Source organism: Trichoderma camerunense (assembly GCF_050948025.1).
Source record: "Trichoderma camerunense strain CBS 138272 chromosome Unknown V8C40scaffold_15, whole genome shotgun sequence".
NCBI lineage: Eukaryota > Fungi > Ascomycota > Sordariomycetes > Hypocreales > Hypocreaceae > Trichoderma > Trichoderma camerunense.
The window spans coordinates 719,514-742,640 of NW_028145355.1; the positions used below are offsets into that span (position 1 = coordinate 719,514).

The window sequence follows — 23,127 nt, forward strand, 5'->3', positions numbered from 1 at the left end:
TCAGCATCATTTACATATACTTTTGCATGTAAGTGCGCGCCGCCCAAACCATATATCGTTATCTACGTTTCTTATGCCTTTGCCTTGTTAGTGAAAATTACAGTGAAACCTAGTTGTACATATTTGAGTTACTAGATAGAACCTTGACTGGTGGATGAGATCTTGGCCACTTTTCCCACATTCTTCCTCCGCAGCCACCCATCACTCTTTTTGTTGTTTCCCTTCTTCGAGAAGCATCTTCCTTTCTACCATACCTTTTCACAACAAATACTGCAACATATTCGCTCGTATAATATTTTGGAATTCGAGCGATCACTTAACCCATCGTCAACCCACGCCTCAGTATCGACAAAAGCGATCATGCTACCATCAACACTTGGATTCATAGTGCTTCTGCTGGGCGCGGCACTTCCAGTCTTTGCCCAAAATCGAGCGCTCTGGTGGGAAGAATGTGTCCCTCCTCGGGAAAACACACAATGTGCTATGCACAGCGATATCCTCGACTATAACAGAAATTTTGGCATGTTTACGAAAGTCGCAGTGATGCGCATCCGCTCAAAATTGAAGAAGCCCAAGGCTGCTGTATTTCTTCCCAGTGGGCCTAAACGATCCGGAATCAACCTTCTAAAGCAATATCTTGATGACCCATCGCATCATGTGCACGAACTCCTCGAAAAGTACGATATAGTAGGCATGGACCCTCGAGGCTCAGGACAGAGTCCACCAATAAAATGCAACGCAACTCTATGGAATCGCCGAGCGCCCTCGATGGTCAAGGACGAGGTGGAATTCGTTGAAATGTATTACCATTGGATGGAGGTTGGAGAAGCCTGCAAAAAGATGACGGGCCGATTATTTGACAATATGGACACCCGGTCGATTTCCCTGGACATGGACAGCATACGATATAACATGTGGTTCAACATTGAGCAGGAGATACACTTGATTGGTAATTCTTACGGGTCGCATATTGGCATCACCAACTTGGAAAGGGCTCTCCCTTATGCCGGCCGGATTGTGTTGGACGGGATTGTAGATCATACACATGATCCAATGGCAGTCATGCAAGCAGAATCCGCTTCTTTCGAAATGACGCTCAGGCATTTCTTCAAGTGGTGTCAAGAGGATGCGTCTTGTGCACTACATGATCAGAACGATGTTGAGGATTTCTTCAAGCAGCTAGCTGACAAGTTCGAAGCCGCGCCAATCCCAGCACCAAAGTGCAAACAGACTGGCGAAGGAGCATGTCGATCTGACGTCAGCCTGGAAGAGATGATGACGGCTTTACAACGAGATCTGGGACCAGGGCAGCCCGGATGGGGTTCCTTAGCTACCAACCTCTTGGCAGCATCCCAAGGCGATGCGTCTGCCTTTTCGATGCCCTGGTTTACAAACGATACCGATCCTTCGGGAACATGGGCTACACTTGCTACTGGCTGTCTGGATTGGCAACACGCCAACGATTATCTTGAGCTCCAAGCCGCTCAGCGTACGTTGAGAATGTTATCACCGCTCACGCGGGGATACTCTCAGAGCTACAGTTTCTTTTCCAGATGCATTTCATGGCCTTTACCAAAGGAGGGGGTACTATTTAGCAACCAGCCAATAATTCCCGATTATATCAACAAACTACATCCAGTATTGATGATCAGCTCATTCTTGGATCCTATAACCAGCGCTCAGAACGCGATCAACCTACGTTCAATTATGCCGAAGGCAACGCTCGTATTCAAGAATTGGACTGGGCATATCACCTATGATACGCCTGGAGAATTGGCCAAGATGGTGAACAACTATATACTGACGGGCGAGATGCCCGATGATGGAACGGTATATCAATCTTAGAGATGCGAATGATGGATATTAAGAGGGAGTCGGACATGTTGGACTTTAGTTGGATATGGATAATCATGCTGACAGTCTGTGATGGTCGATTGGAATTTTTGTATCAGTAATATGTATTCTAGATTAGTATTATGTCAAATGGATTAAAAAACTCTACAATCTCCGCAATCCTTCGCCATCATCAGAGATGAGGGGAACCGGCCTTTTTATCCACATTGAAGGAGCGGTATAATCACATGCTAGATTATCATTGGTACGATATCCAAATCACTGTGTCATTAAGCGTGTGAAGGATGAGGCAGTGTCTAGCTAACTGAAGGTCTAGAGCTCATCTGGCTAACTAATGCTCTAGCTAGCGGTGCATAAGGCTACATTCAGACTACAGATGCGGCGCCAGCGAATAGCTCCCTCCACAGAGCGCACCAGGAGCTCGGTTATGAGGCTTGACAGGGATCATAACAATCTCATAGGGCTGCGAAAACCGTAAGGAATCTTAACTCCACACCGCTCGGGATAGCTTTCCGTTGCAGGCAACACTCAATTCACCGCTCAGATTTTAACGTCATGAACAATCCATTTGGATGCGATAAGTGACAGCGCTGATATCGGATGCGACAAACTCTTGCAGATATTCATGCAGATATGATACCATCCAGTAGCACCTGAAACGAACGGACTGGTAAAAATGGCAAAATAATATGTAGAATAAGTAAATCAAGACACATTATCAAGATTAAGCCTATTGCGATAGACTTTGTTATCTCGGTTGATGCATCAAGGTGTCATGTTTCGTGATAGCTTCCCACACAATCAAGATTTGAAAGCTCTACAATGGTATGAATGAAAACAAATTAAAATCTGACGTCAGATGAACAAAAAGGTCGAAGGAACTCAAAGCTTAGGATCAAATAGGGCGAATCCTTCGAGGCAATCGTTCTCGCTCAGCGCGGGAATACGTCAGCATTTTTCCTATGTCCGATCGACGTGCATCTCTTTTAGTGTTCCATTCGCAGGAAGGCCGTCGCTGATTGGCTTATATCTTGAGAGGCGTATGAAGTCCGCTCACCAGTCAAGGGTGCGGATGCGTATTTGTCGTATGTGATGACCTTCGTTTGTTAAGAATGGCGATAATGGCGATAAACCGGACTACATGAGTCAACAGTTGGATACAGAAGGGTTGAATTGGAGCCACTATCAATATGTTGCTATTCTGGTAACGAAGGATTCTTCCCACTTTTCTCAAAGCTCGCTCAAGAGGTCGAGCATATTCAGGGCATGATATGGAGCAGATTCTTGGATTTAAAAGCTCTCAACTCCCGAGTCCTCTTGGCTGCCTACCTTAGCCCCATCACTACTCCTCAGCTCATTACTGACTCGGCAATTATCTAAAATTCTCCAATGGCTGCTACGGCTACTTCCACCACCTCCTCCCAAGGCATGCAGGCCTATGCCGCCCCCTCCCTCTTCCAACCTCATCGAGCTCGCGATGCCATTCGAGATGCCCACCAGAAGAAGATCCGACCTCTCCTCTGCTACTATGCAGGACTCAGCTCTCTGCCTATTACTCGATTCCTAGCACCAATGAACTATGACGCCGTCTGGATCGATTGGGAACACAGCTCCTGTAATGTTGAGACAATGACAAGCATGGTACACGAGGCAATCTTTATGAGCCAGGGCGCCACGATTCCATTTGTCCGAGTGCCTGGCCATGATCACGCTGCTATTGGATATGCTCTGGATGCTGGTGCCAGTATTGTTGTGCCCCAGGTATGTGTAACCATCCACAAACCTATTTTCAGATACTAAACGGTATCATCAATCATCAAGGTCGATACCGTAGAACAAGCCAAGCATGTTGTGTCAGCAGCCAAGTTTGGTTCCAAGCAGAGAGGCACTCGATCGGCTCCTCCGTTCCGTCTGATCCCTGGAATTACGGACCAAGCATTTGACGCCACTCGCGATATCCACCAGAACCTCAATGACCAGGCAGCAATTATGATTCAAATTGAGAGTCTGGAAGGTATATTCTTGACTATCACTTTGTGTTTGTCTTTGACAGAATACTAACAACTACCCTAGGTATCAACAACCTCGACGCAATTCTCACCGAAGTCCCCGATATCGATATAGTCTGGCTCGGTGCTCTAGATGCTCGTGTGAGCATGAACCTCTCTGGCAACATGGCCGGCCAGGAGCCGGAGTGGCTCGAGGCGAAAGAAAAGTTCTTTTCCATTCTTGACAAGCACGACAAGCCATATGGAGGCTTTGCTTTTGTCGAACCTCCATTCGGAGGCCCCGAGGCGATCAAAGAGGCAGCAAAGCGAATGTCATTCATCACATGTTCGGCGGACGTGCTGCATTTGGCGGCGGTTGCAGCAGATCTACAAAAGGCAAAGGAAGCTATTGGTCAAGTTTAGATTTCATCTCGCTGTGTTTTGGATGGCGAGGGTTCGAGGGCGCATGTCGATTATAGACGTTAGAGTAAATAGCGACACAAATCAGAACGGATCATTGCTTCCTCATCCAATATTTGTAGCATAATTTAGACTACAAAATGCTGCGGCATTAATAGTATCGTGTTTAAACAAGGCTAGGACCCGATGTCCGACGCTGCGACAAACTGAAGACAAATTCTGTTGATCCCAGGAATACCATATATGATCTTATCATTTTGAGTATCGACTGCTTATCTTCCGCCTTTTAGCTCCTTAGAGATCGCACGTGGAATTTAATTTGTCTCTTCAATTCTACATTCTGCTTCTTTTATCTTTTTGACTATAGGGTAATCCCTGACTACATGTAATCCATCTGCGGATCCTAAAGCCCTGCTCTTAATTTTAAAGTACCTACAACTAAGCCTTGTATCAATGCAAATATTACACTCAATTTACACGGTCAACATGGGCATCATCGGCAAGGCGAACTTGCGAATGACCTCAACTTCAGGCAATCAACCTTAGTCTCCACAGCCCAATGCAACCCATACTCGGAAATTGCCTCTTTAGGCATTGTCGGTCTCAACCTCATCGGATCAAAAACTGGGAAATAAGGCTGTGATTCATTTTTGGAGATGATTCTTAACTACAGCTGTGTGTGACAGAATGATGCATGTTAGTCTCTGGCTGATACGGTCAGTTCAAAATAGTTGCGCTGGTATTGCATGTTAAGCTTATTTGGAATTCTGCAGAGCCAGATCCGATCGCCAACTCGGATACGCATTCTAGCGGGAGCTTGTTTTAAGCGAGTGGAACATGGTTGTGAGGCGCAGCGCCAAGAACAAACGGACCCAACCATTAACGCTTGATCGCCTTGTTTGAGCGTATTAGAGCGTGGCGCTGCTGGCAGAAGTTGAGGCGCAAGGAGGCAACCAGCCAACAATGAACCTGATTAGCCGTATGAGGCAGATTCGAGAAGAGTATAAGAAGCAGCGTAAAGTTTCACAAACCTCAAGTAACTGCAAGAGAGCGGAGACACTGAAACACAATCATCATCAACAACAGTATCACCACCATGACTTCAATTGAAGACAAGATTCGCTCTGCCGCAACTCGCAACCATGAACTACTCGGCGTCTTGTCCGTAACAGACCACGGCATTCCCGACCTTGAGAACCAGACAAAGTACATCGCCTCCCTGGAAAGTCAGGCAAAAAAGAATGCAGCCAAACTCGCGACTCTAAAAGGCAAACACGCAGTCGAGCTAAGAGAGCATGAGAACTACCGTGACAGCGTCGTCCGGCGCTTTGTGTACAAGATTGGTGGCAAAAAAGACAAGTTCGAGGCTCGCGCCGCCAAGGAAGAACGCGAATATTTTGACGTGTTACAAGAAGAGCATAAAGAGACGGAAGTGAAGAAGAACATCGAGTCGGCGCTCGCCCAGGCGCGACAAGCGTCAGCAGAACTTGAAACAGTCGTCCAGCGGCACAAGACTGCACAGCAAGAGCTCGATAGCCTCTACAACGACATCTTTTCGGGGCCCACGCCGCAGTTCCCCGAAGAGGACGAGCGGGAGCAGGCCTGTACATCTGCGCAAGTGAACTACCAGGAGGCCCGCATGCGTGCAGAGAGCCAGATCCAAGCCATCAAGATGCTAGAGCAGGCGAAACAGCGCATGGGCAATGCCTTAAAAGCCATGCAAGATGCGCTATCGGCGTCTCGTTTCGACATGTTTGGCGGCGGCACCATGGCGGACGTGATGGAGCGAAATGCACTCTCTCAGGCCGAGGTGCAACTCTCCCAGGCCCGGATGGACACGATGAACGCACAGCGGATGGATCCCGCAATCAAGGACCTGCCCCCTGTAAAAATCTCTCACGGCAACTTAGTCGGCGATGTGCTATTTGACAACATCTTCTCAGACATGGATTTCCACGACAAGATCAAGAGGTCGAATGCCGAGGTGGAGCGCTGCGCTAATGTGCTCAAGCTGGAGATTCAAAGAGCGCGGGAGAGGCATCAGAGCGCGGAGGCTGCGGTGAAGGAGTGGGAGAGACACCTGAAAGATGCGCGAGCGGCGCTCCAGATGGCGAGGGAGATGGCGTTTGAGAGGACGCTCAATGGCGAGAGCGGAGAGTTGCCGCCGGCGTTTGAGAGGACGCTCAATGGTGAGAGCGGAGAGTTGCCGCCGGCGTATTCGGTACAAAAGGTGGTTTAACTGATTGACTTGCCATCTTTGCTTTTTTGATTTATTGCGGTCTTTAGAGTGATCGTTTATGTATGGTAGAAATGATATCCTGGGTTATTGGTAGCTATAAAAGTGAGACTTACAAACTCACCTGAGTCAAATGAACGAAGCGTCTCTCAGCTCTCATGCATATTGCGAATCGCCTATGATTACAGTGATATTTTAAAATTACTTTTCTCACACGCGAAAATTTTATTCTCACTATATATACACAGTATTGGCTACTACAGTAGAGATGCCTCGCTGACCGTCTTCACCCTCATGATACCGACAGACTGCCCGTCAGCCGGATATCCCTGCTGCTTGCTCCCACGCTGATGCCAAACGATCCCGACGGCACCACCCACTTCTGCGAGCTCGTATCCCAGTAGCTGAGGTCTCGTCTTCTAATATTGAACGTCGCTGTGCTAGTCTGGCCTGCCGTGAGACTCAGCTTTGCAAACCCACGCAGCTGCTTAGGAGGCGTTCTGGGCGCTGAAGACGGGTAAGTGAGATACAGCTGAGCGACTTCAGCTCCAGTCACTGCACCGGAATTCGTAATGTCGACGGTGATGGTTGCGATATTCTGGAACAAGTCACTTGGGCCTCCAGGTACCACTGCTCCGGTCGCGGGACCAGACTTTGCAGTGGACAAGACGGAGAGGCGAGAGTAGTTGAACTTGGTATAAGCTGTAATTGAGTTAATCTAGTCAGCTGGTCGGCTCTAAAATGTCATGAGTCAGGAATAACGGCAAACTTACACAGTCCAAAGCCAAACTCGTACCGAGGCGTAATGCCCGCATCGTCAAAATGCTTGTAGTCGATAAAAAGCCCTTCGCTGAAGCTGTCGTCACCGGAAGTAATACGTGTGTTGTAGTCGTTTGGACTCTTTGCAATGGTGTACACAAGCTTGCCAGATGGGCTGACATCTCCCCACAGCACATCGACAAGGGCATTGCCGCTCTCCTGCGACGGGAGACCTGCCCAGACGATGGCTTTGACCTGGGGCAAAGCAATAATCTGCTCTAGGATGATGGCACCTACGGAGTGAACGACAACAATGACATTTTGGTTGGAACCTGCAACTGCTTGAACCAGGGCATTTCCATTGTGCCAGGCGTTCAAGTCATTGCGGTCACCAGCGTTACCCTCCACGGTGATGTAGCCTTCGCCCGAGTCGGCAGTGATGAAGACAATGGCGACATCCTTTCCGCTTGCTGCAGATGCTCCTGAAGATGTGTTGTCCGTGTTACTCAAGGTAACCTTGGTACCTTGTGAGGTAGCTCTAGTGTTGATGGCATCGTATGGCGCTACAAAGTATGGGTAGTTGACGGCACCAGAGCCCCAGCCCATGCCCAAGGCGCCATTATCACAGCCCTTGTCACCGCATGAGCCTGAATTGCTGGCGTGAGCACCAATAATAGCGGCAGACCCGATGACAGCAATGCTCGCGGGCTTCTTCAGCGGCAGGATGTTGCCGTCGTTTTTGAGGAGGACAATGCCGTCTCTAGCAATTGATCTCACGTTGGTTTTGTGAGTTCCTTGAACATTCCTGCTGAGGCTCAACGACGGATAGCCTGCCGCATCTTGGCCTGTAAGATACCACGCAGCGAGGATCCGCGTCACCATATCATCGACTCTGCTCGAGGGCACCTGGTTGCTGTTGACTGCATTAGTGAGAGCCGGGCCCCATAGCCTGTTGTTGCCGTTAAAGTCAGTGCCGGGCATTGACATGTCGAGCCCAGCAGTGGCGGCCTGCACCGTCGAGTGTTGGGCGTTCCAGTCTGTCATGACATATCCCGGGAATCCCAGCTGATCTTTGAGTAGAGTTTGCAGCGTGTTCTTATCTTCACACGCCCAAGTTGTGTTGATTTTGTTGTAAGAGCACATGACAGAGGCGACGTTTGCCTGGACAGCGTCGGCAAAGGGCCAAGCATAAAGCTCGTGAAGAGTTCGATCATCGGCATTGCTCGACATTGTCTCTCTGTTGCGTTCTTGTTCATTAAGGATATAGTGCTTGGCTGTGGCTTGCACTCCCACGGACTGAATGCCGTTAATTGTCTGGGCCATGGCTAATCCCGTGAGATACGGATCAACACTGAAGCCTTCCCAGTTGCGACCTCCCTGAGGCGTCTTTCCTAGAGGTCCAGCTACGGGGCCGAGAGTGACGTGAATTCCCGTATCCCTAACTTCTTGTCCGATGAATTGTCCACGCTCACGGATTAGGTTCAAATCCCATGTTGAGGCGGCCTGGACACCTGGTGTAAAGGCCGTGCTGCCTGATGAGAACCGAACACCGAGGGGTCCATCTTGAAGACATAGCGAAGGATAGCCAATCTTTGAGACTGGAGACGTGTTTCCAACGCAGGGCCCCTGGTTCCAGCCAACGCCAGACACGATGCCGACCTTGTCTTGAAGGGTGAGTTTTGCCAGTGCTGTCTGTGCCTTGCCGTATGCAACACCCCAAGGAGTACCTGCAGGGGGTACAACTTTGCCTATTGTCCACTTTTCAGTATCATACTTTGACCGAATACCGGCACCTCTTTATAGAGTTTTGGGATACTTACTGTCGGCCCTCACAAAGGGTGCAGCGGCAATTGCCAGTGCTGCTGCAGATGTGTAACGCATTTTGGTAAGAATCTACAAATGGAGATGATCCCAAGAGACTCAAGACACAAGGGCCAGAAGAGCAGCCGCATGCCGACCATTTATACGTGTTTTCATAGTGGCGTTAGGTAACTCTCTCAAAACTGTTTAAACCCAGCTCCAAGCCCTTGTCCAAGGTTTCAATGAGTCTGATAACGTTACAGAGATTTCCATGGGCTCGGCAAGATTGCGGGCAAACTCAATCGTTGCAATACCACCCACACGGAGATATACAAGTAGGGGAACGTTGGAGTCTACAGTCATTTTTTCCACAAGCACGCATTAGTGCGGATTTTGTTTCTACCACGATACCACAATAGGCTACATCTTGTGGCTACTACGGAAGGTTACATGTTTTCTTGGCCGGGACAAGGCCGCGATGGGCGAGGGTTCTCTGGGATCTGGGGCATGTGAACATGTCCGATTTACTTTTTGCAAACCAAATGCCGCCATCTGCTTTGTCCATTACCTTCTGAGGCAATGGATTCAAAATTCGATCCCGTTATCAAGGTACAGTACACGCGGTACTGATGTGGCTGGAGAGCGACGCTGTTTTATGCTGTCCGCGTCGATATTCACTTTGGCGCCTCCATTGCTCAGAATTCTCAGCGACATGAATAAAATAGCCTTTGAGCATCGATTGAGAATTTGACAATACAAATTGCATGACACGATTCCGGGGAAACTGCAAAAGGCAAGTGTTCTTGTCATGAGATGGACGCCATGACCGAACAAGAAGGTGATCTGCTACTCTAAAACGCGACCCCAAGTGACAGGCACACAATATGTTGGGGTAAAGCCAGCCGAGGTCCTTGGCTTGGATTCTTCCAAAGTGTCAATAACGAGACTCGCAGATGATCATCGCTGTATAACTTTGCTGCCTATGGATTGGCCAATTGCAGTGAGCCCTAGGGTTGTAAGCGCGTGAATAGCCGTCTGTGTGAGTATGGGTAAAATTGACGAGCTAGCAAATTCCGTGATTAGCATGAATAACTCTCAGTTGGCATAATGAGCCGTCATCAGCATAAACTGGCGGCGAATCAGCTCTTCTCTTCAATGACGATCCGCCAAGGAGCTTATGGCATGATCAAGGTTGCAAATTCACCAGGACTTCACCACACGGGTCCGGTCTATCAGGTGGGACTTGAGCACATAAGCTTCTTGTCTACCCTTGTGGCTTGTATCCAATAACCGTTAGCACAATTTATATGGGTATTTACATCGAGAACAGCCACAGCCGAGATGGTGACACCAAAGCTCCGGCAGTCATAGGCGTCATGTTCAATTGGCAAATTGTACAGCATCTTAGCCAAAACTCACAGGCGCAAATGGACAATCTCTTTCGTAAAACATAAAATACGACTCTTTTCATTCATTATTACTACTATCCCATCATAACAAAATCATACATCTATGGAGTAGCATCCTGAATCTGCTGCTGGTCCAGGGGCCAGTGCTCGAGAATCACCTCCTCGCCAACAAGCTCAAACTCCAACTTGACGGACTCGTCAGTGTTCAAAGCCAGCTCATACTTGCCAGGGTAGACAATCTTGTTTCCAAGAGAGTCGGTACGGGCAAGAGCGCTGATGGGGATGGGGATGCTGAGCGTGGAGGAGTGACCAGGCTTGATATCGGCAAGTCTGTCGAATCCAACCAGCCACTTGTTGGGGTAAGGGGCAGGGCCAGCGTTGGAAGTGCGGACAAAGAGCATGGCCGAGTAGGGAGACTCAGTCTTGCCCGAGTTCTTAATGTCGGCAGTAAAGGTAAAGACTGGAACCTGCTCACTGTAGGTGTAGTCAGGGTGAGCATCGGCAATGATTTCAGCAACGTTGTACTTGAGGCTCTTGGACTTGCCAGACAAGCTCTCCTTGAAGGTGGTGTAGAAGATACCGTCACCAAACTGGTAGACAGGCTTGCCAGTGTACCAGATGTAAGTCTGACCGGGGTTCTTCTTTCCATCAGGACGGAGGTTCATGTCGTTCTGGGGGAAGCTGTGAACGTAGTCGGCAGGGTACTGGGTTGAGACCAATCGACCAGCGGGAGCACGCTTGCCGGACAAGATGTCAAAGAGAGCGACACCTCCAGACTGGCCGGGATATCCACCCCAGACAAGGGAGTTGACGTTCTTGTTGCTCTTAAGAGAAGATGAATCAACCTGGCCACCGCCCATCTGCAGGACGACGAGAGGCTTCTTGAGCTTGCTGAGCGACTTGATGAGGTCGAGCTGGTTGCCCGGCCAAGCAATGTCCGTGCGGTCAGCGCCCTCCTGTTCAACCGTGTTGTCGATACCACCAGCGAAGATGATGGCATCAGACTTCTCGGCGGCGGCAATAGCCTTGGCAAAGCCGGCGGTGCTGGTGCTGGCGATATCGGTTCCGAGCGCAAAGTTGACCTTGTAGCCAGCCTTCTTGGCAGCCTCAAGAGGGCTGATGAGGTATGGAGGAGTGCCAAAGTAGTTGCCCTGCATCTGGGTGGTGGCATTGGCCCAGGGTCCAATCAGGGCAATGCTCTTGACCTTCTTGGACAGAGGCAGAGTGCCGTCGTTCTTGAGCAGGACAATACCCTCAACAGCGGCTTCATAAGAGATGTTCCAAGCATCAGTCTTGACAACGTCCTTCCAGCCGAGCGAGCGGTACTCGTTCTTCTTGTCAAAGTATCCGAGCTGGACGAGGTTGGCATACAGACGAGTCACGGACTTCTCGATCTCGCCGCGGGAGACCTCGCCAGCCACAAAGGACTCGTTCAAGTGCCATGGGTATGTCTGACCGCAGTCAATGTCGGTACCGGCCCTCAGGGAGCTGGCAGCTGCGGAAGACTGGTTGCTGGCGTAGTCGTGAGGGTTCCAGACGTTGTAGACGGCATCGCAATCGGACGAGACGTAGCCATATTCGGGGAAGCCCCAGCTCTCTCTCAGCAGGGTCTGCAGGAAGAAGCTGTTGGCGCAGCTGGGCACGCCGTTGACGGAGTTGTAGGCGCACATGAAGCTGTGAGACTTTGCGTAGCGCGAGGCAGCGAGGAACTGGGGAGTGTAGTACTCGGCGAGGTCCTGCTGGGTGATGATGGCGTTGAAGCCCAGACGAGACTGGTTGTTGTAGTTCTCGAGATCGTAGCCGGCAAAGTGCTTGGCCGTGGCGGCAACCTTGAGATTCTCGGGGTCTACACCGCCCTGCATACCGGTGATGTACTCGTAGGTGTAGGCAGAGGTCAGGACGTTGGCATCTTCACCGGGAGTCTCCTGTCCACGGCCCCAGAGAGGGCTGCGGAAGCCATTGATGTTGGGGGCGTAGACATCAAGACCGTAGCGGCCAATGTTGTTAAATGCTCGAGCTTGGGTCGAGATGATGTCCGCAATCTGGTGAATCAGGGTGCGGTTGAGGGCTGCCATTGACAGGATGGGCATGGGGAAAGAAGTTGCCCATTCGTATTGGCCGCCCTTTGTGGCAAAGTTGGCGCGGTCCAAGCCGTGCAGAGCCTCGTTCCAGACTTGGTAGTTTGGAAGGCCCAGGCGAGGCACGCCGGGACCCGAGTTCTGGGTGTTGAGAATCAGCTCCTCGAGGGTGAAAAGCGAGATGAGGGCCTGGGCTCGCTCGACGTATCCGGCCGAAGAGTCACAGACGAGGTTGTTCTTCAGGGGGCCATGATCGCAGTCGGGGAACGAGAGCTCGAGGGTGGCAAGAGTCTGAGGGTAGAGATCGGGCTGTCCCTGGGCAGAGTAGTTGGCATATGTCTGATTGTTCTGCGCCAGAGCTGGAGACAGCAGAGCCGACAGAGCGGCGACGAGGGCTGCGTTGTTCACCATTGTGACCAGCTGAGGAATTGCTGTCCTTCAATGGCTCGTGGTCTTGTCTTCCTTGACCTCTTCTTCTTTTTCATTTTCAACTTCAGGAACGGCCGATATTTAAACTGGGCGGTATGGCTATGACGATGTTACATCCCACATGCATCTCTCTGCTTGCAGCTTATTACCCCATACCCCATACGGAACCCCAGTTCATGGGTGTGGTTCGACCTGCATCAAGACTCTCCACAGAGTCCAATTATCCCCACCAAGGATTTACCGGCATCTCAAGACATTTAGCCTGAACAACCAGCAAATGCATTTGCCAGCCGCTAGTCGAATGACGGTTGATGGCAGTCATTGACAGGCCGAGCTTGGGGGCTTTTTTTCTGTTTATCGAAATCTCAATTCTGAGCTATTAGGTATTAGCTTGATCTTAGTCAATGATGAGTGACAGCTGCACGGCTCGTTGCCGATTAGTTTCAGCAGCAACCGCGGACTCGACATGAATAGCCGGACCTTTTGGTTTTCTTTTTTCTTTTTTTCTTCTTTTTTCCCCATTTTGTCTTTTATTTAGCCATTACTCCCGACAGGACGCACAATCCATCTCGTTGTCGCCGGCTAAGTAGAAAAGCGGAGAAGCAACTGCAGATTACTACCATTCGGAGAGGAACTGGCCAGGATTATCATGAGACCCGAAGCGAGTATCCGTCTGCTTGCCAGCAGAGCCTGGTCAAAAGTGCGGAGTAACAGTAAAAAAAAACAAGAATACCGAGGGGGTAATTCTTTGTACCGAATTGCGAGTGAGGTGATGCTGCCGGCCAACTACACCATGATTCAATAGTCTATGTACGTGTATGCTGTGATGCCAAGATATGATACACAGTAAACAGAATCCTATCGGACTACAGATTCATCTTTCCACGAATACAATTTGTGACAACTCTCTTTTTGACTGTAGATTCATCAAGTCGTATTTTAACGATACAACATTGAAAGCACATGTATTTCTCCGTCGTCGCCGATTCATAAATAGATTCAAAGTTTTATAAGGGTGGGGAAAAACGTGTCATGGTTTCATACAATGCACCCTTATTGCATTACCTTAACGGCCAGCTGAGAGCTTCCCGAGAATGAGAAACGACGATCATCTCAGGCGAAAGTAGCTGAGAACACGGAGAAGGGAAGTTGGGGAGTTTGGGTAGCTCAGCTTTCAACTCCAAAGCTCCCAGCGGTTCCGCAGTATCCGGAAATACAAGGACGCATCACAAGCATGCATATGTAGTACACGGCCTGGTCCGTCCATGTTGCGCCGTATCCGTACCCGAAGCACGTCAAGCAATTGCCCCAGCCCTTTTTTCATTCGCTGGCTAAAGTAATACATGTTATTATACCAAGGCGGAATAATCCTACTTGCGGTCAGCACTCGGTCCCCATTTCCGTAGAATCCCAGATCCTTCTCTTCGACATGACTTGCCGCTGAGCAGCAACGCGACCAGGCGAAATTGTCATGGCCCTCCTTGCCTTGTCCAGACCCTCACAGACCACCAGAGACTTCTCCACACTTCTCCATGTTTCCGTCGTTAAGCAAAGGCCCATGAACGAGGTTCCCCTCTTCACGCCTTCTTGCGTGTCTGTGGAGGATTTGCCTCCGGGATAATTACATGGTTAATAATGAAATTGTTTTTGTTCTTGCAGGCCAAGCCAAACAAGGTAAAGCAATAATTTTTCCGCCCCCCTGTTTTCCTAAAGCCGTAATTTGCAGTAGCTTGTTTCTGTGGCTTGTTTTTTCTCCAAATCGTGCCTGAGAACGGACAGAAGGGAGCCTCAGCCGTTGCCGCCCTCTCTCCACCCCATATTCATTATTCATCTGATTCTTTTGTGGGAAACCCACATCAAGACGCGGATCGGTGGCTTGAGCTCCCCGCCGGGCCGAATAACCGCATTTGCACGACGCCTTGCCTCTTCTGTGCAAGATCTGGAGCCCGGCTGAATTGCGTTCCTGGGGGGGCTTTTTGGGGAAGATGTGGAGACAAGTCTTTTTGTTTGGCAACCCGCATCGTCATTCCGCCGATTGGCCAAGCCGGTGCAAATTTGCGGCTTCGGTCGGTCCTAAAGTTGGCGAGATCTTGTCTGGGCCTCAAAATCCTTGCCCGGCACAGGTAAAGTGTACATTAGTGTAACGTGTAGCGGGTGCGTTATGTGCGAGGATGTCGGCGCGTGGAGACGGGTATTGTGTACTTTTGCGCATGTATGTCGACATGGGGTGCACGGCTGCTTTCTTTTGGGTTCCATGAGTTCAGCTGCTGACACTGTCTGGATTAGCCGGCTGAATGTGCGTTTGGCGTGATGTTGAGTCAAGGCAGATATTATCCTAGGTGAGCTGTGCGATGCGTTGTCCCATGCAATATTGGATGGGGCGGTCTGGGTTTGTCTGCATGTTTTCTTCCTTGCATATTTCTCATGAAATGCCAACGTCTAGTATCATCGCCATATATACAAAGACAATTCTAGACTGAATGTTTCCGAGTAGAGCGTCAATATTTAAACCTGAAGGCGATGATTCAGATACAGCTTCGATGCATTGTGGTTGAATGCGCGGAAACTTCACCCACGATGTTGCTGGGTAAGAGTTCTAGTGAGACTCGATGATCAACCATGAGGTCTACAAGTATGGCATTTCATGTCCTATTTGCCGTTAAAATCAATTGAAGTAAAAGCATTTGTCAAGATTCGACGCATTCTTACCGCTAGGTGACGAATCATCTGTTTGTCGTTGGTGAGCTGAGATATGGCAGAGAAAGTAACAACCCCAGCACCGATGTAATCGTCAATCTTCATGCATTGCGTCCAGACTGTCCAGCTCATGGCCATAGACTAAGATGACAGTATTTTCTAACGAAGCTACTATTTCATATATATTCAATCCATATCCATAGCCTGTGGATATACACGAATGGTTGGAATTCCATCCCAATTCATCGACGGCGCCGGTCATCTGCGGACTTGAGCAAATGAGATGAAAGGCCAACAATGAATTGAACCACTACTATTGATCGAACTCGGAGTATTTCTGACAGTATTTCATCAAAATCAAACATCGGTAACGGGGGTTACTGTGTCTTTCACATTCTCCCCCTATTTCACGAGTGGCTGTCGAGCCCCTTCATCTGCGATCCACAAAATCGAACCCCTATGATCCAACTTTCGTACATAGCATCTCTTATTTCCTAGTGGAGAGGCCACCCTCCCAAACCTCAGCAGGACTAACCTTAATTGCGAAAAGTACGGGTTCGCCCTGCAGCTGGCGTTCCGATAACGACCTTGGTCGGATTTCACCGAACCACCGTGCTGGTCGGCTCTCTTATTGGCTGAATACGCTGGATACTGAGACAGTGGATGTTTGTATGGGTTTGTTTGTCAACTATGGTGTGTAGCATTCCTCAGATACGCGGATATGCAATTCCTAGGCTGAGGGACGCTTCTGTACTAAACGGTAGACTCAGCAGTAAATGCGTAGTAATCAGTGATGTAACGGCAGGGTTTTGAGAGCCATACATGATGAATCATACCAGATACGGCAAACTAAGCCATAGAATCTGGGGTCTTCATGATTGATACATATGGTGACCGCTGGTACATGATACTCCCGCTTGGTCAAGCGACGGTCCCATGGATCTACGATGCCAGTTTTCCCTCTTTGCTTAGCCTCGTGGTAGAGCATAATCTGATATCGATATGTGAAAATGATGGGATTCTCCAAGGGATAAAAGGGATCCTGTTTGGTTAGGACGTCACTTGTCGGCCCTAGATGGCCCGAACCCACCACGTGGCTTCACTATATCAGAGATGAGAGATGACAAGACGGAGTATTTCGGACAATATGAAATCTGAATACAGAATAGCCTTATCCATCAAAGTGCTTACTAACTGGAAGCACCTTTTCTTAGTCAGGGGTGTCGATGAAGAAGTGTCAAGTTTTGTACGTATAGGTTAGCTCATGCGGCGTAGATACTTGGAAGACCTCCAACAGTGTATACTGCCAGAAATGTTTTGGAGATCAAAAAAAGATTGTGGCTAGCATTACGCCATACAGGTAAGAGTGAAAGGCTTCAATCAGGCAAAGGCCATTATTTTGATGTTGCTGTGGTGCAACTCAAGGGTGCATTCTACAGGAATTACTTTTATTTCTCGGAGCATCCAGCAGTAGTATCTAATAGTGTTGCTTCAGCGACTACACACATCGCATCTCCCACATCCATACTCCGACTTTTTATTTAAAAAAAATTCAATGCAATAAATTTGATAGCCACATCAATGAATAATGACTATTCTTCATTGAGAGCAGCCGTAACATGGCGGCCCTGCGAAATTGATACATCCTCCTCCCATTCAATTTTCCACGCTTGAGTGTGCTTACGTAAGGCCACGCGACCCCCAAACTGCAGCCTCAGGAATCATTCGCACCTCAGGCATTCACTAGGTACCTTCCACCACAACTTCAATACATGATCTTTTTCTCATTATCTCCTCTTTATGGATGTTCGTTTGCCATTTTCCCTTTATCATCTTGTCCCAAGAATGCTGTGAGTATTGCCAGGAACAAGCCGCTGCGACATGATGCCGTTTGAGCAATATTGGCCGACATTGACGGTGCATCGCTTCTTCGCTTCTGTTCCGTATATGGTTGTGTATTCTCGTCTCTTTCTTCTGCCTACGGGTTTGTTTGTTTGTCTGCTCATTCTCCATCATTTTGACATTCTCTCTGACAATCCATGGCAGATCACGAGGCTTCTTTTCAACAGCCCCTGCGCCGCTTGCTCCCCAAGACCCTCAAGAGTTGCCATGCCCAGCATCTTGAGAATGGTAATGTCAAACCAATGGTCTGACACCACCAGCTTCGCATCTCGACTACCACCAGCGAGTCAAGGCCAAGAGCTGCCAGAGATGTTGACACGTCTGTATCATCTTCTGACTTGAGCAGGAACATGAACAGCCTCTTGCCAATCTCGATCAGTAGAGTTCCACCCGCATCCCTGGATTTGAGCATAGATGTCTTCGTCTTGGCCTTGGCTAACAAGATCTCCAGAAAATCCCTGCTGGCCCCAGAGCCATCATCAGACTCGTTGGATGCGTTGTGATACGCCGTGATGCGCCCGTCTTTTTTCCCAGAAGGCGCGATGTTCCTGGCTACCCAAGGGCACAGAGGTGAGTATTCCAAGCAAAAAGGTGTTGCTGTCGACAAAGCTAGATACAGATTCTGACTTTTCTGTGTACTACAGGATGGCTCTTCCGATAGCTTCGAGCAGCTTACGCTCAGAGACTCCGCTGGTGTTCGCTAGACTCCTTCTCTTTAGAAGTGGTTCATCGTTGGCGACACAGCCCGCGTCTTGAACTGCTCCGTGGTCGATATGCGAGGCACGCAGCCCAATACCAGCCCAATACTACACATATGAACCGAGACAAGTGTTGGCGCTGGCATAGTTGGATTGGCCAGCTAGGCCCGTGGTACTCCACATTGAGGAGAAGATGTCAGGTTTGATGCTAGTTTCCCTTGCGGCCTCGTGGAGATTCCATATGCATCCAACCTTGGGAAAGGTTGCCATGTTGCAGTCTTCATAGGCTATGCGGAAAAAGGTCTCGTCGCAAAGCACCATGGAAGTTTGGAGGATACTTTTCAGGTTCGTGACAAGCTCTATGGCGCGAGCCACGTCTTCTGTGTTTACCACACTGACCATGACAATATAAACAGCACAGCCTAGACTATCAAGCTCACGAACAAAATACACATCATCAGGACCATCGCCAGCACTGTGCGAGAGAGAGACGAGCTGTCGTGCGTTATGTTCGACCAGCAGGGAAAGCGTCTATCTCCAGCTGGCTGCCACCAAGCAAATCTCGCTCGCCAATCTCGACACTGGCCCTGTATTTGGCCACGGAGCGCCATATCATCTGGAGTAGCTCGCCGGATAGAAAGTTGAGAGCAACATCGACGCCTCGACCGTTGGTTTAGCGCGTGGCGCCGTCGGCGAACCTGGTATTGTGATGCAGGCAGGTGCGACTCCTAGGGATATTGAACCCATTCATGAGGAACTTGGCTTTTTCTCCTTTTCCTACGGTGGCGTACATCGCTGCCCTAACCTTCTTGGCTAGCTGGATCGCAGATGCCTAGGCCTCCTGTTGCACTGTGAAACAAGAATGACTGGAAAAACTGGGTAGCAGTTACCTTCCCATTGGCCACAAGTGAATCTGCAAGCGAGTCGTTTACTAACCTGACCTTTCTTTAGGTAAGCAACATTGAACATTGATTTAGCGACCGTTGAAAAGACAGTAATCATTGCCGTGGCATACTGAAATGAGATGTTGTCAGGGATCTGGACGCATAACTTTTTGAGAATGATGACATGCACGGTGAAGATACCAGCTTTGACGGTCATGACAGGATCATCTGGTCTAAGGGTCCGGACTCCAGGGCCAACACGACGAATCATACCGGCATATTCTGTGCCTACGCCTTCATCTGGACAAGGTATGTTATTGACAGCTCTTAGGGGGCATCCTAAACGGCACTTAGTGTCGGGTTGTTATAAACTTATTTTGAGTTAACAGGTGGTGGTGGACTAGTGCTTACCTTGAAGTTCAGATCTATCGCATGCAACTTAATCTCAATCTCTGCACTCGTCAAATGTTTTTGTTCACGCGGGACCCATTTTAAAGAAGCCAAGCGGCCGCCTCGAGCACTAGCTGATCCTCTACTCCCGTTTCGGCCATCAGCTCGTCTTGGACCGTTGGCGACTGCAAACTCAGAGTCAGAATCCAGCACACCGTCTCCTTGACGCTCCGGGAACTTTGCAAACACGTCTAGGGCAACATTCAGTTATTTCTAAAAGTCATCAGCCTCACAAATTGCAGAGTTTGACAGGACCTCGGTGCGAATTGTTCGGGAAAACCCGACGAGCGGCGCATAATCTTGGCTCTGGCAGCTAGCCTGATAGCTGTGTGTGATTCGAAAGTGAGTGGGTGTCGTCGAGGCAGTCCAACAGTTGCTGTAGTGTAGAGTAGCGAGCTTTATTAATGTCCTTCAAAAAGGTTGGTCGCAGTCCAAGAGGGAAACAATATCCCGGGACAGGAGAAGATGTTCCCCGAGCCCATGGTGGTGGACTGTATAACCTTTGCGCTCGAGCTGCTGAATCGGCGCTCCTCCTTGGCTCGCGCCATCGTTACAGAGAAGCCTCATCTTCTTCGCCGATGGAACAGACTCGGCGTTTAGCTTTATCACTCTAATGGCGTTCAGCTAGTTAGGCTCTTCGCTGTCAAAGGAGACGCTCTCGAGGCCAGCGAACCCAATTGCCTCTAGCCCCGACTCCCATCGGGTAGGGGAAACATAGGGTTTATCTGGCCGGCCGTCTGCTTCAACGCACCACCATCCTGGGAGGATACTAACCAAAGACATAATTCGGTCACTTGTTCACTGAGTGAAGTCCATGAAGCAACAACCGTCCGCCCGCATCTAGCAACTTGTGGATGTTGGCTAGAGTCTGTAAGAGGCTCGATGTTGCGTGCATGACGTTGATAGCAATGACGAGGTAGTACTTCCACCCCCAAAACCTTCCCCGCAGTGTCTCTACTGATGTCCAATATTAGGTATTCCATGCTGTGCTCATCCTTGTAATTTCTCTTTTACCGCCACGAAGAAGTCTGATGAGAGATACTAAAGGTGCACTTGGAGTACCTGGGTCAGATAGCTCAGCATGCTTGCGGTAGACGCGCTGATTCTCGCACCGAATCTCCAGGGTATGCAAGTTGGACTTGGCATGTGCCAGGCAGGTGTTGGACGAATTCTGGCCTGTCACTGGTATCAGCAGGTACGTACATCTGATTGAGGATGTCGTCTGTTCTGAGAATTTCGAGGACAACTGTCTTGACTAAGAAGATGACCATAGTGTTGGTTGCAATCTGTCGCATGCCATAACGAATGGTCTCAACAACGGACCACACAGTACTTCTACTAAGGCGTCAAGTATTGCTCGAAGGTACTTGCTCTATGTTGAGCATACTCTCCAACCTGAAGACTATGTAGCTGATCGCCGACCTAGTCGAGATGAAGTCTCCGGACGAAGCGTGCTGTGTTCTGAAGGCTCTCATTGGAAACAGTTACCACCTCTTCAAGTTGGGAGATCCCAAGGCCATCAATGTGCAAACCCACTTTACCGCCAACGCGAAGTGCCGTTTCTGGCTGACAACCTCGCCATTGCCCCCAGCACTTCTAGCCGAAGCTCAAAGAGTGATGTCAGCCCTTGAGATCGGTCAGTATCCCATCAGACTGTTGATATGGGTCGGTACTCTTCTATAGAGACTGGATTTGATACGACTTCTGAATGAGGCCAGGGGGTTAGCAGGAGGGATGCGACAATTGCCGTGGGATGTAGGTCATAGTCTTTGTCATCGTCTATTTCAGGATCCACCAGATTTCTTGATGCTAACCCTTGGACAGTGCTAGTCCAGATGTCGCTCGGACGCTGGAACAGTGGATTGAGGCTCAGACCAGCCTTGTCCATGCAATCGTACAGTATCCGTATGAGTAGCCGTCGTGGCAGCAGCTCTACATCTTCAACGGGCTCAGGTTCGTCCAACTCCAGATGTGATCTGTCTTTTACCCATACATAACCGTTGTAAGAAGAGATGGTCAACCCCACCATTTGGATTCCAAAGAGTCCGTCAAGCGATGCGGGCGGAGGTTGGCCACAATTTCTGTGACCTCGCCTCCGCGTTGAGATCCATGGCCGCCTTGATCACCACTTGCTGAAGAGCATGCTTGTTTCTATGGCCGCTAATTTGTGCAGAAAATTCACCCACCATAGATATTTAGCCAGCAGCGGGAAATATGATGTTCTCCTGAATCTTGTGGTTACGGATCCAGGGGATGTTTTCTACGCGGAGCATTTTGCGCCAGCTTGGTCCCCGGCCAGAGCCCTTAATCTGGCGCGTTTTCGGCGATGAATGCTTGGAAAACTCACGTAGCCTGTATGATCGTGAGGTTGTGGATTCCCATCATTACTCGTCATCATGATCTCAGGGGTATCTGGGAAGATCAGCAAGACAAGCAACATTGGGCACCAGCTTGGCCAAGTCAAAGGTAATGTTCATCCCAACAAGACCAAGTGCCTTAGGATATGAATTGACATAGTTTACACTACGCGCGTTAGGATTAGAGGTCGATTGAGTCAGGATTTGCCTGATTGGACCATCTAACGCCCTATGAGCTCCGACCTCGAGGAACGCAATGGTATCGAAGTACTCGACGATGGGGGCAACGGCTGACCTGAAAGAATACAGGAGTTTCGAGGTTCTTTTGCCAGTACGAGTCATGTAGGTGTTCTTCTATTTTGTCCCCCGTTACGTTGAAAAAGGAGGGTTTGAGAGGCGATTTGTCCTCCAGTTGTGGCTGAATCATGGCGTGATATTCACTGCCAGTCTTGCTCATGTGATGAGAATGGTAGGCCTTGTCGACCCTTAGCACTCGCGCTTCTATATCAGGGTGGCTCTCTCGAGTGTGCTCAACGGGTTTCTGAATTTCTTTTGCATCTCCAGAAATTATTGCGTTCTTGGGAGAGTCCTGGGAAGTCACGACTATGCCAGCAGACAACAGCAGGGACGCTTCCTCTGCACTCAGATCAATCCCCGTCATGCCCCCGGCCTTTTTCGGCTTCTGAGACGCTGACTCTCGCTTCTACGATGTGGTAATGACTTCTTTAGCTGTAAGTGCACCAGCTGTATACACAGCAGCAATCGCACCATTGCTGTAGGCAACTACTGTATCCTGCATAACAACAATCGAGAAGAGGAGATCGACTAAAGCAATCTATACAGCTGTACACAACTGCTGAGAGAGCTCAACGTGCTAGATGCAGGAGATCTCGACTTGATTTAGAAGCCCTTCCTCAGCCGTCCGTTCTGGGGCGATGACCGGTTCTTGAAGACGCCTGTCTAGAGCCCGTATGGTGCTGCAAAAGGGATGATCTCTGCGGAGCAACAACTATTGACCCATACGAGGCCACTGCACACTTTGGATAGTGAATACCATGACTAAATTTGAAGATGAGCTTAAGGCTTTCCAGCCCCGTGATTCTGGGCCGAGATGGTCACTCTGAGCAATTACGCAGCCGTGTTGGAGAAGATGCTCTTGTTGCAAC

The 23,127-nt window shown here is 49.4% G+C and overlaps 7 protein-coding genes across 7 annotated transcripts; 3 read left to right on the forward strand and 4 right to left on the reverse strand.

Annotated features, from left to right (window-relative positions):
- Positions 1-360: 360 nt before the first annotated feature.
- On the forward strand, positions 361-2,007 carry V8C40DRAFT_281297 (uncharacterized protein; the record flags this gene model as incomplete). The annotated part of the gene is made up of 1 exon (XM_083221577.1): positions 361-2,007. The coding sequence occupies one exon, from the start codon at positions 361-363 to the stop codon at positions 1,843-1,845; it is 1,485 nt and encodes a 494-aa protein (XP_083070597.1). The 3' UTR covers positions 1,846-2,007.
- A 1,184-nt stretch (positions 2,008-3,191) lies between these two features.
- Positions 3,192-4,411, forward strand: V8C40DRAFT_252027 (Phosphoenolpyruvate/pyruvate domain-containing protein). Its single transcript, XM_083217296.1, has 3 exons — positions 3,192-3,615; positions 3,676-3,868; positions 3,928-4,411. The coding sequence occupies exons 1-3, from the start codon at positions 3,244-3,246 to the stop codon at positions 4,263-4,265; spliced, it is 903 nt and encodes a 300-aa protein (XP_083070598.1). The 5' UTR covers positions 3,192-3,243; the 3' UTR covers positions 4,266-4,411.
- Positions 4,412-5,309: 898 nt separating this feature from the next.
- On the forward strand, positions 5,310-6,712 carry V8C40DRAFT_252028 (uncharacterized protein). The gene has a single exon (XM_083217297.1). The coding sequence runs from the start codon at positions 5,359-5,361 to the stop codon at positions 6,499-6,501; it is 1,143 nt and encodes a 380-aa protein (XP_083070599.1). The 5' UTR covers positions 5,310-5,358; the 3' UTR covers positions 6,502-6,712.
- Positions 6,713-6,790: 78 nt separating this feature from the next.
- On the reverse strand, positions 6,791-9,138 carry V8C40DRAFT_281299 (beta-glucosidase; the record flags this gene model as incomplete). Its single annotated transcript, XM_083221578.1, has 3 exons — positions 6,791-7,200; positions 7,272-9,005; positions 9,078-9,138. The coding sequence occupies 3 exons, from the start codon at positions 9,136-9,138 to the stop codon at positions 6,791-6,793; spliced, it is 2,205 nt and encodes a 734-aa protein (XP_083070600.1).
- Positions 9,139-10,567: 1,429 nt separating this feature from the next.
- On the reverse strand, positions 10,568-12,980 carry V8C40DRAFT_281301 (glycoside hydrolase family 3 protein; the record flags this gene model as incomplete). The annotated part of the gene is made up of 1 exon (XM_083221579.1): positions 10,568-12,980. Exon 1 carries the CDS (start codon positions 12,953-12,955, stop codon positions 10,568-10,570), a length of 2,388 nt encoding a protein of 795 aa, XP_083070601.1. The 5' UTR covers positions 12,956-12,980.
- A 4,519-nt stretch (positions 12,981-17,499) lies between these two features.
- Positions 17,500-20,152, reverse strand: V8C40DRAFT_276476 (KR domain-containing protein; the record flags this gene model as incomplete). The annotated part of the gene is made up of 9 exons (XM_083220842.1): positions 17,500-17,648; positions 17,825-18,124; positions 18,249-18,329; positions 18,393-18,745; positions 18,969-19,102; positions 19,207-19,503; positions 19,566-19,795; positions 19,838-19,917; positions 20,049-20,152. 9 exons carry the CDS (start codon positions 20,150-20,152, stop codon positions 17,500-17,502), a joined length of 1,728 nt encoding a protein of 575 aa, XP_083070602.1.
- Positions 20,153-22,009: 1,857 nt separating this feature from the next.
- On the reverse strand, positions 22,010-22,391 carry V8C40DRAFT_252040 (uncharacterized protein; the record flags this gene model as incomplete). Its single annotated transcript, XM_083217298.1, has 1 exon — positions 22,010-22,391. The coding sequence occupies one exon, from the start codon at positions 22,386-22,388 to the stop codon at positions 22,191-22,193; it is 198 nt and encodes a 65-aa protein (XP_083070603.1). The 3' UTR covers positions 22,010-22,190.
- Between the last annotated feature and the right edge of the window lie 736 nt (positions 22,392-23,127).